Source organism: Schistocerca serialis, chromosome 4, assembly GCF_023864345.2.
Source record: "Schistocerca serialis cubense isolate TAMUIC-IGC-003099 chromosome 4, iqSchSeri2.2, whole genome shotgun sequence".
Lineage (NCBI taxonomy): Eukaryota > Metazoa > Arthropoda > Insecta > Orthoptera > Acrididae > Schistocerca > Schistocerca serialis.
The window spans coordinates 885,485,472-885,502,516 of NC_064641.1; the positions used below are offsets into that span (position 1 = coordinate 885,485,472).

Sequence of the window (17,045 nt, forward strand, 5' to 3'; positions counted from 1 at the left end):
TTTCATGTACTGAACACACTGACGAACTAATTGTATGGTAAACATACTGAAAGGCAAATAAATATTCTACTCTATTCAATTCTATTCAAAGTTGGGAAATATATCCTGCAGGGCAATATCTATACCTGTCCTTGTCTGTAAATGGATACCTCTCACACTGACTCTCATTCTCCGTTTCTCTCACTGATAGTACTACAGTCAAGTGTTTGAGCGAAAACAATATGCAGTTTTATATAGCCACAAGTTTTGTAGTTGTTTGTTATGTGTAGCAATGGAGAAGTGGACAAATGAAGGAACTACGAATTTTAAAATTTTTGATAATGTTATTAATCTGTCCAGTGCTATTGGACATCGAAATTAATGGCTACAATGAATGCAATATGTTAAAAATTTTGCAAGCTGCTGCCAATGAGCTTGGAATCGCGCCTGATGAAGCAAATAAAAAGTTCCAAAATCTTTGAACCTATGATAAATGTGAGGTAAAATCAAAAAAGTTGCGTAGGAAGAGTGGGTAACTCTTCATGCACATGGTTTGCATTTGATGTCTGTCATAAGTTTCATAGTGTCTTGTGACATACCTAAAATAGGAATTACTAATGTAAACAGTGATGTGTGTTGGTGAAAGTTTCATAGTGTCTTGTGACATACCTAAAATAGGAATTACTAGTGTAAACAGTGATGTGTGTTGGTGAACAAGAATAAAATAATAATAATAATAATAGTTGTTTTCTTATTTGAAACCTGTCTTAATGAAATCTTTCAGTCATACTAAAGTGCTGCATACTTCTGGTACCATGAGGTTATTCATCAATAGTGAACTTTACTTCTGTATGAATCAACAGTAGTTGAAAACCGAAGGACGAGCGGTATTTGGGCTGTAATTGGTTTACACTCTCTTATACTTACATTGGTTTTAGCTGTTCTCAGACAAATTGCTTGTTCAAGATATTCGAAATAGTGTTCCAGAGTTCAGATAAAATTCCTGAACACGTATGTACCCAGCATTGGCTCCCTAGTTTTCTGAAGCATTTTGCTTACTACAAAAAGAATGCATCCATGAAGACAGATTGCTCTTGTTGTGTCTAACTTGATCCCTTGTACAATGTAATAGAGCCTCATTGATTTGCATCAGCTCACTTTTGTCCACCTTTTGGCAATAGTGTGAGCTGTTCCTAACACTTCTGGCCCAGTAATGTATTGTTGCAAACATTGCTAGGTAATATTGGCCATCAATGTTGCAGTATATTTGGCTGCAATTCATATCACCACAAAGTTTACTTGACAACAGCCTCGAAGTATATTGGTGGTGAAATGTAGATTTTATGGCACATGTAAATGTACCTTAATTAAGGTACATACCCTTAGAACTCACGACATAGTCGGAAAAATCGGGCAAATTATTGTGGCAAGGGAGAATACAAAGGTCACTGATTATCCAAGAATCTGCTACAGACGTGAAAAAGTGAAAAATAATTAGCAGACAGTACGATGCGAATCCACTTGGTTCCTGTCTGCAAATTGACACCTCTAACTGCACAGCCATTGGGATACAGCCCTTACTGCTATATTTCATGTTAGTCTCCTGATAGTTTTTACCACTGATGCATAGTTAACTGATACTTTGCTATAAGAAATCATACCAAGGTTGGAGTGTTTGTGATAAACCTTCAATGCGCAAAAAACAACATTAATAATACGAACCTATGTATGGGTGAAACACACCACTTTTCGATTCGCCTCCCAGTTTGACTTTCTATTGGTCACTTGGTCAGATCTCAGACGGCATGGCAGGGATGTTGCTACACACTGTGTTAATGAGCCACATTTACCAATCATGGCTAGATAAACTGCGGAAACATGCACTATTCGTCTGTTGACAATCCCTGTTGGCTTCGTCAGGTTGCAGGTTGGATGTCACCATCCTTGGAGGGTAAAAGTGTGTTGTGGGATAGTGAACCATCAACACATAAGCCCATTTTTCGTGGATGCTACACTGAACATACAAAAGTGTTGTAGCCTCCTACCAGACCATTTTCCACAAATACTAGGAGACGTTTCTCTACAGACTAGGAGAAATTTGTGGTAGCAACAGGATGGCTGTGTATCGCATAGTGCACGAAGAACTTCAGCATATCTTCATGAACTGTTTCCAAATCATTGGATTGGATGCAGAGGACCTGTACCTTGCCTGGGCCATTCCATGAATTTGACACCTGTAGAATTGTTTCTGTGAGGAAAGCTGAAAGAGCTGTGTACAAGAACACACCAACTACGCCCAGTGATACCCAACGACATATTACTTCAGCCTGCTCTGACATCTCTACTGAAATGATAAGACATGTGCAGCAGTCGTTCCATACTAGACTGGAAGCGTGTATTGACGCTGCCGGTGCTCATTCTGAACACAACTTGAGATGATCAGTTGTCTTGTTACTGCCGGAGTCCGCATAATTAGTGTATACACTTGCGTTGTTCTTTAGTGTGTGCGGCCTCAGGTATTGAACAAGTGTTGATGTGAAAACGTCCCACCATATGATATCTTAGAAACGACTTGCACAAAAATCCTGCAACGAACACCACTGACGTTCTAATTTGCCCTACTTTTAGTTTAATAATGTAAATAGCCATTGTTACATTTAAAAAAGTGTATGTTTGCATGAAAAATTCACTTTCCAAGTGTTATTACAATACGTTGATTGGTTAACAATATGAGCCTCCAACTACCAATTATTTTGTGAAAATGACACATCAATAGCATTTTCCATTTCTATAATACATGTGATGCAAGTTTTAGGTGATTCAGCATGTATAGTATTATAAACTTACGAACTATACATATTAAAATATGTAGCCTATATCTTTTAAAACTTAAAATATCACATAAAAATCTGAAGTAAATCCAAGAACAACTTTCTAAGATTTTTGCTTAAAGCTTGTCCCCTTTATAATATATATATATATATATATATCTCAAAAACGAGATCGACAGGAAGTGCAAAATGGCTAAGCAGGGATGGCTAGAGGACAAATGTAAGGATGTGGAGGCCTATCTCACTAGGGGTAAGATAGATACCGCCTACAGGAAAATTAAAGAGACCTTTGGAGATAAGAGAACGACTTGTATGAATATCAAGAGCTCAGATGGAAACACAGTTCTAAGCAAAGAAGGGAAAGCAGAAAGGTGGAAGGAGTATATAGAGGGTCTATACAAGGGCGATGTACTTGAGGACAATATTATGGAAATGGAAGAGGATGTAGATGAAGATGAAATGGGAGATACGATACTGCGTGAAGAGTTTGACAGAGCACTGAAAGACCTGAGTCGAAACAAGGCCCCCGGAGTAGACAATATTCCATTGGAACTACTGTCGGCCGTGGGAGAGCCAGTCCTGACAAAACTCTACCATCTGGTGAGCAAGATGTATGAAACAGGCGAAATACCCTCAGACTTCAAGAAGAATATAATAATTCCAATCCCAAAGAAAGCAGGTGTTGACAGATGTGAACATTACCGAACTATCAGTTTAATAAGTCACAGCTGCAAAATACTAACACGAATTCTTTACAGACGAATGGAAAAACTAGTAGAAGCCAACCTCGGGGAAGATCAGTTTGGATTCCGTAGAAACACTGGAACACGTGAGGCAATACTGACCTTACGACTTATCTTAGAAAAAAGATTAAGGAAAGGCAAACCTACGTTTCTAGCATTTGTAGACTTAGAGAAAGCTTTTGACAATGTTGACTGGAATACTCTCTTTCAAATTCTAAAGGTGGCAGGGGTAAAATACAGGGAGCGAAAGGCTATTTACAATTTGTACAGAAACCAGATGGCAGTTATAAGAGTCGAGGGAGATGAAAGGGAAGCATTGGTTGGGAAGGGAGTAAGACAGGGTTGTAGCCTCTCCCCAATGTTGTTCAATCTGTATATTGAGCAAGCAGTAAAGGAAACAAAAGAAAAATTCGGAGTAAGTATTAAAATTCATGAGGAAGAAATAAAAACTTTGAGGTTCGCCAATGACATTGTAATTCTGTCAGAGACAGCAAAGGACTTGGAAGAGCAGTTGAATGGAATGGACAGTGTCTTGAAAGGAGGATATAAGATGAACATCAACAAAAGCAAAACAAGGATAATGGAATGTAGTCTAATTAAGTCGGGTGATGCTGAGGGAATTAGTTTAGGAAATGAGACACTTAAAGTAGTAAAGGAGTTTTGCTACTTGGGGAGCAAAATAACTGATGATGGTCGAAGTAGAGAGGATATAAAATGTAGGCTGGCAATGGCAAGGAAATCGTTTCTGAAGAAGAGAAATTTGTTAACATCGAGTATAGATTTAAGTGTCAGGAAGTCGTTTCTGAAAGTATTTGTATGAAGTGTAGCCATGTATGGAAGTGAAACATGGACGATAAACAGTTTGGACAAGAAGAGAATAGAAGCTTTCGAAATGTGGTGCTACAGAAGAATGCTGAAGATAAGGTGGGTAGATCACGTAACTAATGAGGAGGTACTGAATAGGATTGGGGAGAAGAGAAGTTTGTGGCACAACTTGACTAGAAGAAGGGATCGGTTGGTAGGACATGTCCTGAGGCATCAAGGGATCACAAATTTAGTATTGGAGGGCAGCGTGGAGGGTAAAAATCGTAGGGGGAGACCAAGAGATGAATACACTAAGCAGATTCAGAAGGATGTAGGTTGCAGTAGGTACTGGGAGATGAAAAACTTGCACAGGATAGAGTAGCATGGAGAGCTGCATCAAACCAGTCTCAGGACTGAAGACCACAACAACAACAACATATAGGTGTAATGTGTAGCACATATCTGTCCAAACGTTTATCACAGTATAGTTTAGTTATTTGAAATAAGTAAGTTAAGAACTTTTGAAATTTTTGATAACAACGTTAAACAACTACTTATTTTTATATAGTAGTATTGATATTTGGTTTTTGTATGGCATATACATTTAAAAATTTATAGTCTATGCCAATCTGAACGTTTATTAGAGCATACAAAATAAATCAGTTAGGTGATTAGTACTAAGTAGTTATGTTGAGTGCCCTTGGCATATTTTTATTGCACAACCTTTTTTACGAATTAATGAAATTAATTATACTATATAATAAAATACAATTCATTTAATTAATTCATAAAAAAGGTTGTGCAATAAAAACATGATAAGTGTGCTCTTTGTACCGATTTACTACTTGCATAGATAAATTCATAAAAATGGCTGTGGAGAAATTACTGCTTACAATAAAGCAAAAGATGCATTTGTAGAATTAAAAGATTTAAACAATCATGTTAGAGAGAAAGATATAAAAAAGATTATTAAAGCATATAACTAAAATTTTGTGGAATAAATTTTACAGATTCCATTTGTTGTAAAATCTAGCCATTGCTGTTTAAGATAATTTTTTATTTCTTCTTCTTTTTCTCTAATTCTTTTCCTTTTCCAAAATATTTTTGTGATCTTTTAAGATTGTGAATTATTGAAATATTCTAGTTTTATTTCTCGTATACTTAAATTTTCTAATTCTTGTTCTTCTTTAGTGGATTCTAAATATAATATAATATTGGGTTTAATTTCTTTGGTGGGATATGGGAGAAGTTTGCTGTCGATTTATTCTTTTTCCACACACAAATGGAATAATAAAATTTCTTTTATTAATCCCAACTCTTCAAGATTTACATCTTTGGTATTGTAAAAAAATACTAATGGATTTAGAAAAATATTTTATAAAGCATGTTTGTTTTACAGAAATTACATTCTCTGTCTCTTCGAAGATCTCTATGCAATTAATGGGCAAGCATTTAAAACTATGTGCAGATACAACAAATTTAATCAATCTTCCCTTTCTTCTTTATTATTTGTTGCAATTTTCGTTTGCATTCATGTCAATTTCTTCACATTTCTGTTTCCCCAATGGACATATTGCAAGAGATTATTGCAAATAAAACAACAACTGTTTTGTAGAGCATCTGTTAATTTTTGCCAAGTTTTAGGTAATGGAAGCAAAAAAATGGAGTTTTCTTGAAATACTTGCTGTTGTATGTTATTAGTTCTAAATAGTCTGTGAACCCATCCAGTTCCTGTTCTTTTTTTAAATCTAGGTTAGTATAATTATAAACTGTTGTTTGCAATCTTGTGATTTCATTTTCTTTAGCTAACATGTAGGCAAAATTTCCTATCTGGGCAATGTTGATTTTATGTAGACTTTCACTCTAGAATTAGAATTTATTAGTGTTAAATAGTCTTTTTCAACAAAGTTATTGTTGTTAACTGCTACATTACATTCTTCTTTATAATCTCCTTGCATAGGAAAATTAAAATATTTTGCTATGTATTCACACATTTCTTCTTTATTAGAAATACCTGCAAAATCTTGTGTTGTGTCTAAATGTAATAAACAATAGTGTTCCATTTTATGTTCTTGTACTAGGTCTACAACTTTGCTTCCCCTTTTTTTTCGAAGTTCGGGGATTTAATGCGAAAAACATGCAAAAAATATGATTCATAGTATTTCCCATCGCTGGCCACTGCATTCTTCCATCTTTCTGATAGCATACGAATCCCGTGGCGGAAGAACTGGGCGTCTTTTGTGGGGATCCATGAATCGATTCAATTTTGCACTTGTTCATTTGATCAGAGGTGCTGGTCAGCCAGACTGTATGCTACTGATCAAAAAAGGTGGTAGTCAGAGAGAGCAACGTATGGAGAATACGGTGGGAGGGATAGGACTTCTCATTTCAATGTTTCCATGTATATTTTGATGGATTTTGCGACATGGGGTCGAGCACTGACCTGCTGCAAAATTATCTATACGTGTCTGTCGCTGTATTGTGGCCGTTTGTGTTTCAGTGCTGGGCTCGAACGCATCAATTGCTTTCGATAATTATGTCCTTTGACTGTCTTCGTCTGTTTCAGTAGCTACGAAAACGTTCTGTCTTTTACCGCCATGGCGGTCTTCGACATCAAAATAATCATTCTTAAGGCATTTAAAACATTCTCTGCACGTTCTTCCACTAATAGTTCCCTCACCATTGGTCTTACCCAGCATTTTAAGAGCCACAGCCGCAGATTTCTTCATGTCAAAGCAGAAAATTAAAACTTACTGCAAATGACGAGAAATAGGTACGTAATTTGACGTACTTAATCGAGAATAACCTTGTGATGCAATCACAAATCAACTAATATTTTATGGCATTATGTTTACAGATGCCTAAGCTTATTGTATTACACCTATGGCCAATCACCTGAACCCACTTGCCACTACTGACGTCTATTGCAAAATGGCGGAAGCAAAGTTGTAGACCTAATAAAATTCTGGTAACTCAGTGCATAGTGATGCATATATGCATTAGTTCATTTCCTAGAGTATTTTCGTTCACCGCAGCTTTACTGGGTGTTGTAAACATGCTGGCGCATTTATCAATCGTTCAGCAATTGTTTCCTGGCCAGAGAAAATATTAATTGCGAAGCAGCTGCCTGTTAGGTAGCGTTATCTTTGGTAGAGGCAGTGTAACTCATTGTTTATGCTGTTCGCCGTTTTCAGCTGACTGTAGATGAAGCGGTAACTTAAGATTAGAGCCACAAAAATTACAGCCATAAACTATAACGGTTTTTGATCGGAATTATAGGTATTTATATATTTTTCTGCTGTTTCTATAAAAGCCATTAGCTGTAATTTGAATGATTTATATACGAATCATCGTGTGTAAAGGAACATACCACACACAATATTTGTTCACTTACATTTCTCATAGCTATTTCTTTTTTCTGTTCCTTATAACATTATGTTTGTTTTATATATGAACACTGTCGTCCACAGCTCGTGGTCATGCAGTAGCGTTCTCGCTTCCCACGCCCGGGTTCCCGGGTTCGATTCCCGGCGGGGTCAGGGATTTTCTCTGCCTCGTGATGACTGGGTCTTGTGTGCTCTCCTTAGGTTAGTTAGGTTTAAGTAGTTCTAAGTTCTAGGGGACTGATGACCATAGATGTTAAGTCCCATAGTGCTCAGAGCCATTTGAACCACTCTGAACACTGTCTCTTGTTCTTGATCACATGAGTCTGGCCTATACATATAAATAATAAATTATAATTTATAATTGTATAGAACAGTTTCACTACTGATATGAATGCTGTCAAACTCTTATAATGATTTCATCTTCCTTCTAGATGTCAGTTCACTACATAGATGAGAAAGGAATTAGGAGAAAATTGGATGATAAGGGCATCTCTTTCTTATTGAGTAGTGCCCCAAGTGACAGTGAGGATGATTTAGATTTAGACAGTGGAAGTGATACTGAGTAAATTGAAGGGAATAACATAAACAGCAGTGATATACAGCGCAGGGAATAACAGTTAACGTCATCTTTATTGGAAGCAGCTGGAGATGCTTTATCTGAAGAGCAGTCTTGTGTTGACAATATTCTTGGTGAAAATGGCTTTGTGAACATGTTGCTTGATAGCTTATCAGGTGATGAACGTAGAGAATCTGAAGTTCAAGAAGTGAGTGACCCAGCCGTCAGTGCACAGTTTCACAAACAAGCATGCACTCAGTCAACAGAAAGTTTGCGCGCCTATGAAGTGGATCCTCAACCTTGTTCCAGTAGTGAAAGACAGATAAAGTACAGCAGCCAAAATCAGCGAAACAAAATACTTCAAAGAAGAAAACTGGAAATGTGATTTGGAGGAAAACAACTCTAAATATCCCAGAACACCAAAAGAAGTTCGTTGGTTGTAGGGGCATTCCTGAATTTTTACAAGCACTTGACACCTCATTTCAGATTTTCGCGTACTTTTTTATCAAGGAAGTAATGAAGAAAATTATTGATGAGAGTGTTCCTTACAGTATTTCGAAGGACCCAAGCAAAGCACTGGATATAACAGATGATGATCTACATAAGTTCCTTGGAATCTGTATTCTTACTCCTGTGTGCAAATACTCTAACATAAGACATTATTGGGACAAGACAGTTGGTGTGGATATGATAAAAAAAGCTTTGTCATTGAACATGTTTGAAAAAAATCGAGGTAATTTACATTTCAATGACAACTCAAAGCAAGTACTGAATAAAGAAGCTGGCAGATATGATAAGCTGTACAAATTGCGTCAAGTTCTTGATGAAGTTGGGAAGAAGTTTCTTTCTGTTCCTATGGAAGAATGTTTATCAATTGATGAGCAGATGTGCGCCACTAGGGCTAGACATCGCCTAAAGCAGTATATGCCTCAGAAACCTCATAAATGGGGCTGTAAATTATCTGTTGTCTGTGGTGTGTCTGGATTTGCCTATAAATTCGAAATATACACTGGAGCTGAAAATGAGTTGAAAGACAGACTTCATCATGAACCAGACTTGGGAGCTAGAGGAAATACAGTTGTCCGACTGTGCAGAGAGATTCCAAGAGGTGTGTTTCACAAAGTGTACTTCGACAATTACTACACCAGCCTTCCACTAGTTTCATACTTGACTGAGCAAGGTATTCGTAGTTTGGGCACTGTCAGAAGGAATAGAATCCCTCAGTGTAAACTTCCAAATGATGATTTGGTGCAAATAGAAGAAAGAGGGTTTTCGGTAGAGTACTGCACGACCTACATTAATGTCGAAATCAGCAATTTGTTGTGGAAAGATAACAAGAGTGTGTGTTTATTATCTACATTTGCTGGAACCCAACCAGAAGGAGCAACTGAAAGGTTTGATAGGAAAGAAAAGACAAAGAAAACAGTGAAACGCCCAGCAGTAATACGTGAATACAACTGTCATATGGGAGGTGTTGATTTGCTTGACAGCTTATTGGGACGTCATCACATTTCTATACGCTCCAGTAAATGGTATATGCGATTCATTGAATGAAATTTACCAGTGTGAGTGGTGAGCTTGTCCATAATCGATTTTTTGGAAGTCCATAATGAAAATACAGTGCGTTATTCTTTTCATGCAATCCAAAAACTTAGAGATATTTTTTGACAAATAGTTCAGGTACTTTTGAGAACAGCCCAGATGGGACTCCACTGTGATACTAGGTTCTGATTGACGGAGAGGAGAGAGAGAGAGAAGTGTGTGATACAATTTTTATAAATAATTCAGATCGTCAAGATACTTTTGATTACAACCCAGGAGGGATGACTATACTTTAATTGGCTCATTCTTTTTAATGGTACCTAAAATTCTAGGCTATTACTGGAGGAGGTGGGAGGCAGATGGTATATTATGCAATGTGTCTTCACACATTCTTCTGTAAATGTAATGGATTTGGTGTCACATCTGCATCATTTTAATATTACACTCTAATTGGTTGGAAAGAGGAGAGGGAGGGGTATAAAGTACACAATTAATCTGGATGTAAATTATGCCACTTGACACCATTTTTACTCCAGAAATAATGAATACCTTTGACTTTCAAGGAGATAGTGAGTATCTAAATTACGTCACTTGACACCATTTTTACTCCAGAAATAATGAATATCTTTGACTTTCAAGGAAATAGTGAGTGCCTGTGACTTAAATGTTGAGCTTACATAACTTTTACTACATATCTGCCTCATCATTTAAATATTAAAATCTGAGTGGTTGTAAAGAGGAGGGGGATGGGGTAGAAAGCATATAATTGGTATATTTCCATCAACTTGGATTTCTAATATTGCACTACGATAGAGATAGGGTGAGGGAGGGAAGGGGGAGAGAGGTTGGGCACACATTATGATAGTTGTATTTTTTAAATTTCCCACCCGTTTTTTAAAAAGATTTCTCACCATTTTGTACACAGGAAAATTGGCCTGATTTGAATTTCCCACAAATTTCTGAATATTATACCAACCGCCATTTTGTATTTTTAAATTTCATACCAACAGCGACTGCAGCAGGATGACTGTGGTGCCACCTAGTGGCAGAAACTAAAACTAGTGCTAGACAATTCTTCATAGAGAACTGAAAACACCGAAGAGTATCTCCTCACAAGGGGCTAAACTACTGACCAAATGGTCTTATTATATCGCTGTTGATGGAGAGGTCACCATGGAGTCCTTCCTGAGAGTACTGAACACTAGGAGAAGAAGGTCACCAGAGGTAGCAGCAGGTGTGGTCCTTCTTGCATATATGTGCATGACCAACAGTGCCATGGCTATTTGCTATGCAGGGCATGATTGGACCCTTTCTTGTCGAAAGGGAGGGAAAATAACATGGTGTGATGATCCCCGTCTTGTTTGAATACAGAGATATTGGCTTAGGTAAGGTCGAGGTTGACAGTGACAGCCATAGCTGGATTGTTAATCTGTGTTGGTGAGATACTGAACTGCAGAAGTGATTGGGTAGTGGGTGTAGTAACAACAGATTCTGCTTGTATACTTTGAAATGATTGTTGTAACCTCCGAATTGTGATGGTAACGAACCTGTCAGCTCATAATCTTGATGTATCACTGCTGCCTCTCCGTCACTGGGAAGTTTGTAACTACAAGTGGACAGCCTGGAAATAAAACCATTGTCTACTTGACATTCCTAGTGCTGTCCTTCGACCACAATAAAGCAATAACGTTGTCCACCAGTTTTACTTGTATATTATCTGGCTGGAGCAGTTGCACGACGAGGCTGACTATAAACACGTTGTTCATATCCAATGCTCTGTCATGCTCCGGGGGTGACATGAGGAGTGTCATGGACTAGACTGTCTCTGCATCAGCTGCGCTGCTGGTATCGTGGGAAATCGTCGTGGGTTTAAGGCGATTTACTGATACTCTGGTAGGCTTTCCATGTGGCTAAATGTTGAACATATTAGCTCCTCATCTGAGAACTTTGTGAGGAACGAAGTAAGATGTGCGCAACACAGTTCAGACTACAGCATGGGAAAATCACAGCTTTGTGTACAAAAATTTTTAGTACACTGTGTGCCCGTGGGTGTGGTATTCTAAATCGTGCAATGTGTTGTTTCACTATACTGACAAGAGCATGGAGCCCCTTAGTCTCTGGGGATTCTGGCGATGAAACGAAGTCTGCTAGCAGAATGAGTGTGTCGTTTCCACCATGATGTCCAACAAGAGTATGGCTTCCGACGATTGGGTGATACAATCAATGGTGGAGAAAACGTATTAGAAGCCTTCTGTCTGTGAGTATGGGCCAACCAGCTCAAGATGAACTTGCTGGAAATGGCCTTTAGGTGATTCATATCTATTGAGTGACAGCTCTGTGTATTGTCCAACTTGCAACGTTGGCAATCTATGCAGGTTTGCATCTGCAGAGTACAGTCACGTTTCACATTTGGCCAAACGCAAAGCTTGATTACTAATTTAGTCATCATGCATACTCCTAGATGTGGCAACTGGTGCAAACTGTGAAAAATAAATTTACACATATTGAGTGGGAGTAGTGGCCATGGTGTATACCCCTAGGTGCAAACTGTGAAAAATAGATTTACACACACTGAGTGGGACTGGTGGACAGAGGCAGTTTACTGACATCACAGACTTGTACAGCAGAACCTGGAATGGTGCACTGTTCAAGCTACAAACCTGTTGTGGTATCTAATAAGAGGTTGTACATTTGTGCATCATGTTATTGCGGCTTGTTCAGCTCACCATAATTGACATCAACTGAAAGTGCATGTACTCATGTCAGGTAGTTGGGAACGGCATTGTCCACTCCTTTTCGGTGTTAGACATCGATCATACACTGTGCAATGCGATCAAGGTGTTGGAAATGGTGCGGTGATCAGTCTTTTGCAGGTTTACACATAGAATCCGACAATGGATGAGGGTTGATATAAATGGTAAGTGATCTGGCCTCAATCTCATTCTTGAAATACTGCACTGATTTGTATATCACAAGCATTTCTCTATCATAACCTGATTATTTACGCTGCAAGACTGTTAACGTGTGGGAGAAGAAATGCAATGGTTCTTGTTCACCTGTTACTATGTGCTGAATCACTGCTCTGATCGGAGTGTTGTTTGAGTTATAAGTGATTGTCAATGGAATTGTGAACAATGGTTGAGATAATGCTTTAGCATGCGATAAACTGAGTTTAATTTCGTTGAATGATTGTTGCATTTCAGGAGTCGAAGTGGGGTCATGCTTGCTGCATGTACATTTGCCAGTCAGTGTGAAGTACCCTGGAGTTGGAACACTTCTACAAGAAAAGCACGAGCATGTAGTTCACACTCTATATTTAAGAACACAATGAGTTCACCACAAGGGGTCATCACTGACCATCAGAAGATAGTAACAAACTTTGTAACTAGTTCCTAACAGGAAAATTAGTTCACAACTAAACTAAGTACTTGGAATAAAAGGCGTGGTTGAGGAAATGTTACAATGAAAGTTTCTACAGTCAGAGTTCATTCTCTGCTAGTTTGACTGACAAATGTTTAAGTTCTTGCTCTCCATGAGCGGAGCCCATAGGAACAGACTAACACGTAAGTTATAATCTGTATGAGTTCACAGTATATGCAGTCTTGCCAAATCAGTGTGACACAATAACAACAGGCGCGTGAGCACATTGCCGAGGTCCCTTGGCGGTGAAGGTGGCGTGCGGTCGAGGCGGCGCTCTATCTGGAGTAGACTTCTTCTCTCGGCTGGCTGCATCATAACTGCCACGATCAGCGTGTGCGCGCTCCAAAATACTCGCACGGCGGAAGTACACTTCTCCTGATTGGCTGCACGTGACATTGACGGATGTAGCCAAAGGTTCATGGTAGGAGCGACCTCTCTTGCTGATTTACACGCCCTCTGTGCTTTGGTCCAGTGTACGTAAAGGCCCTCTGAAGGCCGCGGTGCAAATGGCGGAGCCGGAATGTCGCAGGGGCTGAGCTGGCAACCAACCTGACGGCAGTGTGTTGCAGTGTGGTATCGGTGCCTGACAGCTTTTGCGACACGCCACAGTATATTTGTGAGGCCCTCCCCACACGCAGAGACTCAAATGCAACCAGTTGCCGACGCCAGTTGGCAACCGAGCCATTTCCTATATTGTTAAATGGGGCTCTGCAGACTCACCGGTACATCGCTAGCAACGCGTTGTCAACCAGTTGCGTGCGACTCGGCGCCCGCGTTGCAAGCGACCCGAGTTGTCTCGTGTCCTCGGCATCAGCTTTGTTTTACGTAATTCTGAAGATGAACGAGCAACTTTTAAACATGACTTTTGTGCGGGAAGTAGAAAAACATCCAATTTTATATAATTACAAGCTTCCAGGCCACTGCAGGAGAGATTTGGCAGACAAGGCGTGGAGTTTAGTCGGAACAGAAGTTCATATGACAGGTATGTAATGTACTGTATATTTGTTGTTTAGAATAAAATTACCAATCAATCAGTTGGAACAAATGTACAAAAAATATATATATAAATCATACCTGGCGGCCGGCCGGAGTGGCCGATCGGTTCTAGGCGCTAGGCGCTACGGTCGCAGGTTCGAATCCTGCCTCGGGCATGGTTGTGTGTGATGTCCTTAGGTTAGTTAGGTTTAAGTAGTTCTAAGTTCTAGGGGACTGATGACCTCAGAAGTTAAGTCCCATAGTCCTCAAAGCCATTTGAACCATACCTGGCGTATTCTTTGTGCGGCAATGCCATTCTGTAAAATTACATTGTTGTGCGCAAACAAACCTAAAAACGATAGGAAAAGACAGACATCCTATAAATCCACGATATATGTCAAGTACAGTTGTGTTCAAATACAAATGATTTAAAGAGCATAAATCACTATCACCACGTTTCAGTGTGTATAAAAGTAATCACGTCCAGGTTTTAAAAATAAAAGTAATCGACAACACGTTAAAGTGAAGTTTTATTCATTCACAGAATTTAACTATAGTCAACATGAAATGAACATTCAAGTGCAGTAGTTCCATTGCCACGGAAGAGAGGCGTGTGGGGTTGAAAATTAAATTGCTAAATAATTTCTTAATGCAGTTGCCGATGAATTATCACAGACTGAAACGTTATGATTTGCTTGAAATATTGCAGCGTCATTAGTGGGTTCATGATTTTCTTGCAAGTGTGTTGATGCGTGTTCTACACCTTTACGTTTGCGTATGTAATTGTAGAGAACACGAACGGCTTTGATAACATCATTCACTCTGTCAGGATTCTTGCAACGTACTGAGCATTTAAAACTTGAAACTTCCCTGAAGCCATTCTAAATGCACATTCAGTCGTTTTCCTTCATCTGCTTAAGCGAAAGTTGAAAATTCTTTTCACATTATCGGGACACTTTTTAGAGAATGGTCTCATTAAGTAGCCTGAAAAGGGGAACGCATCATCTACAAAAAATAGGGAAATGGGTTATCATTCTCATCGCTCATTAATTTCAATGGGGATGGAGTATCAAGGCCTGCATATGTTATCCAGTGTTTGATTGCTGTTGCGCGAAATTCCGCCGTCACTGTTTCTCCCAGCATAACCCGTCTCTATTAAAGTAAGTAATCCATCACCATCGCAGCAGGACATTAGCGCAACAGAGTGGTATGATTTGTAACTGTTCGCCAGTTTTTCGATTTTATATGCTTGCCAACCAGTGTTCCAATACAGTTCGGAAGATTCCATAAATGATAAAGACGTTCGACAATCTTCCTCCAGTCCTCTCTTTTTGGAACTGGCATATACATTTCTTTGAGAACATCCCAAAATATACGTGTCTGCTACTACTCATCCGATGATGATCTCTCCTCGTGCAGAGTACAATGAAAGTGATACAAATGTGCAGCCAGTAGCCAAGTACCTGTAAATGAAAAACTATGTGTAAGTTTAGTTTATTAATTTATTTAGCGATTCTCTACATTTTATTACCTATTTGGTTCTTAAGAGATAGGCCTTTTTTTTGTTTCAGTGCCTGAATGCAAAGAGAAGTGAACGAATTTACGAATGGACTTTGTGCAGAACCTCAAACCTCCTCCAAGTGGCAGTGGGCCAAAGACAAAGAATCCTTTTTATTTGACGCAAGCAAAGTAGTTTGCATTACCGTTTGTGAAATCCTTAACCTCTGCTGCCACTGGAAATTTACCAAATATCCTCCATGTCGAAGAAAATGTGCTTTATGCTGTGAACAGTGAAGAAATCGCTTCTCAGCATCCCCATATTCAGCTTCGTCATCCTCGTCAACACCAACACGTCCGCCAGGAGCACTGTTACCACACTTACCAAACACTGCGACTAATGAGCTTAATGAGGATAGCCAATATGAACGGTCTCCAACTGACAGAAATTTCTATGTCGCATCTGGTTCTCATCCACAAGTAAAAAAGCCTATATAACGACGTTCTAAAGCTGATGAAATTGACAGTTGTTTCATCGAGTTTATTAAAGCCAAGAAGCCCAAAATCGACTCACAGCAGTTTAAGCCACGCAACCAGCGGAGAGAAGATACGAAACTGTTTCTTCTTAGCTTGCTGTCTGAGCTGGATGAAATGTATGAGCAACAAATAAAAATATTCAAGTGTAGACGCCAAGCATTTGGTCAACAATCAATGGAAGATTCTACTGACAACGCAGCCTGAAAGTTAGTTAGGGAAATTACTTATAAAACACAGTAATCGGTGTGTACTTTAAAATAAACTGTTATTATTTGTGTACAATATAAATCAGAACTCTCTTACCTCAAAGTGATTAATATCCGTTCTTCTCCACTGACACATTCCCTCATTTTCGTATTTCGCTATGTTATGGCGGAAGTAATCAATTGTACCAAATCACTGTAGCAATATTTACTTCTTCTATAAAATGCAATGGATTTCGAATCAGTTTGTTCCAGCTCCTTTGCTGCTACAAACAGCCTGCAGTTTGTTTCTGTGAATGTGTGGATGAACCCAGAACTTCCTTCTTTGTTTCATTCGTAAGTAATAATAATAGAGGACCACATCTTCTTCTGTGCTCGAATCTGCACTCGACACGTCCTGTGTAGTCAAAATGTTCTCAGGTACAACAAACAATACTCCTTCTCCTCCACGCTCGCAAACGGCAACTGCAGTTTCTCATTGCAGAGTTGCGCCGTGTGCGGAGCTGCGTTGCAAGCTAGTCTGCAACCAGACATCGCCGAACTTTGCGTTGCTTTTCAGTCGGTGCGTGGTT

General features: G+C 39.0%; 1 protein-coding gene across 1 annotated transcript; it reads left to right on the forward strand.

Moving 5' to 3' along the window:
* The first annotated feature begins 8,453 nt into the window (after positions 1–8,453).
* LOC126474830 (uncharacterized) lies at positions 8,454–15,830 on the forward strand. Its single transcript, XM_050102305.1, has 3 exons — positions 8,454–8,507; positions 8,786–9,479; positions 15,808–15,830. The coding sequence occupies exons 1-3, from the start codon at positions 8,454–8,456 to the stop codon at positions 15,828–15,830; spliced, it is 771 nt and encodes a 256-aa protein (XP_049958262.1).
* Positions 15,831–17,045: the final 1,215 nt, after the last annotated feature.

Excerpts from the sequence above, each read along its gene's own strand:
- LOC126474830 (XM_050102305.1), top strand. The coding sequence starts at position 8,454 with ATGTTGCTTGATAGCTTATCAGGTGATGAACGTAGAGAATCTGAAGTT. Across the intron at positions 8,508-8,785 it reads GAGAATCTGAAGTTCAAGAA|ATTTTCGCGTACTTTTTTAT; the intron begins GTGAGTGACCCA and ends ACCTCATTTCAG. Across the intron at positions 9,480-15,807 it reads TTCATACTTGACTGAGCAAG|TGCCTGAATGCAAAGAGAAG; the intron begins GTATTCGTAGTT and ends TTTTTGTTTCAG.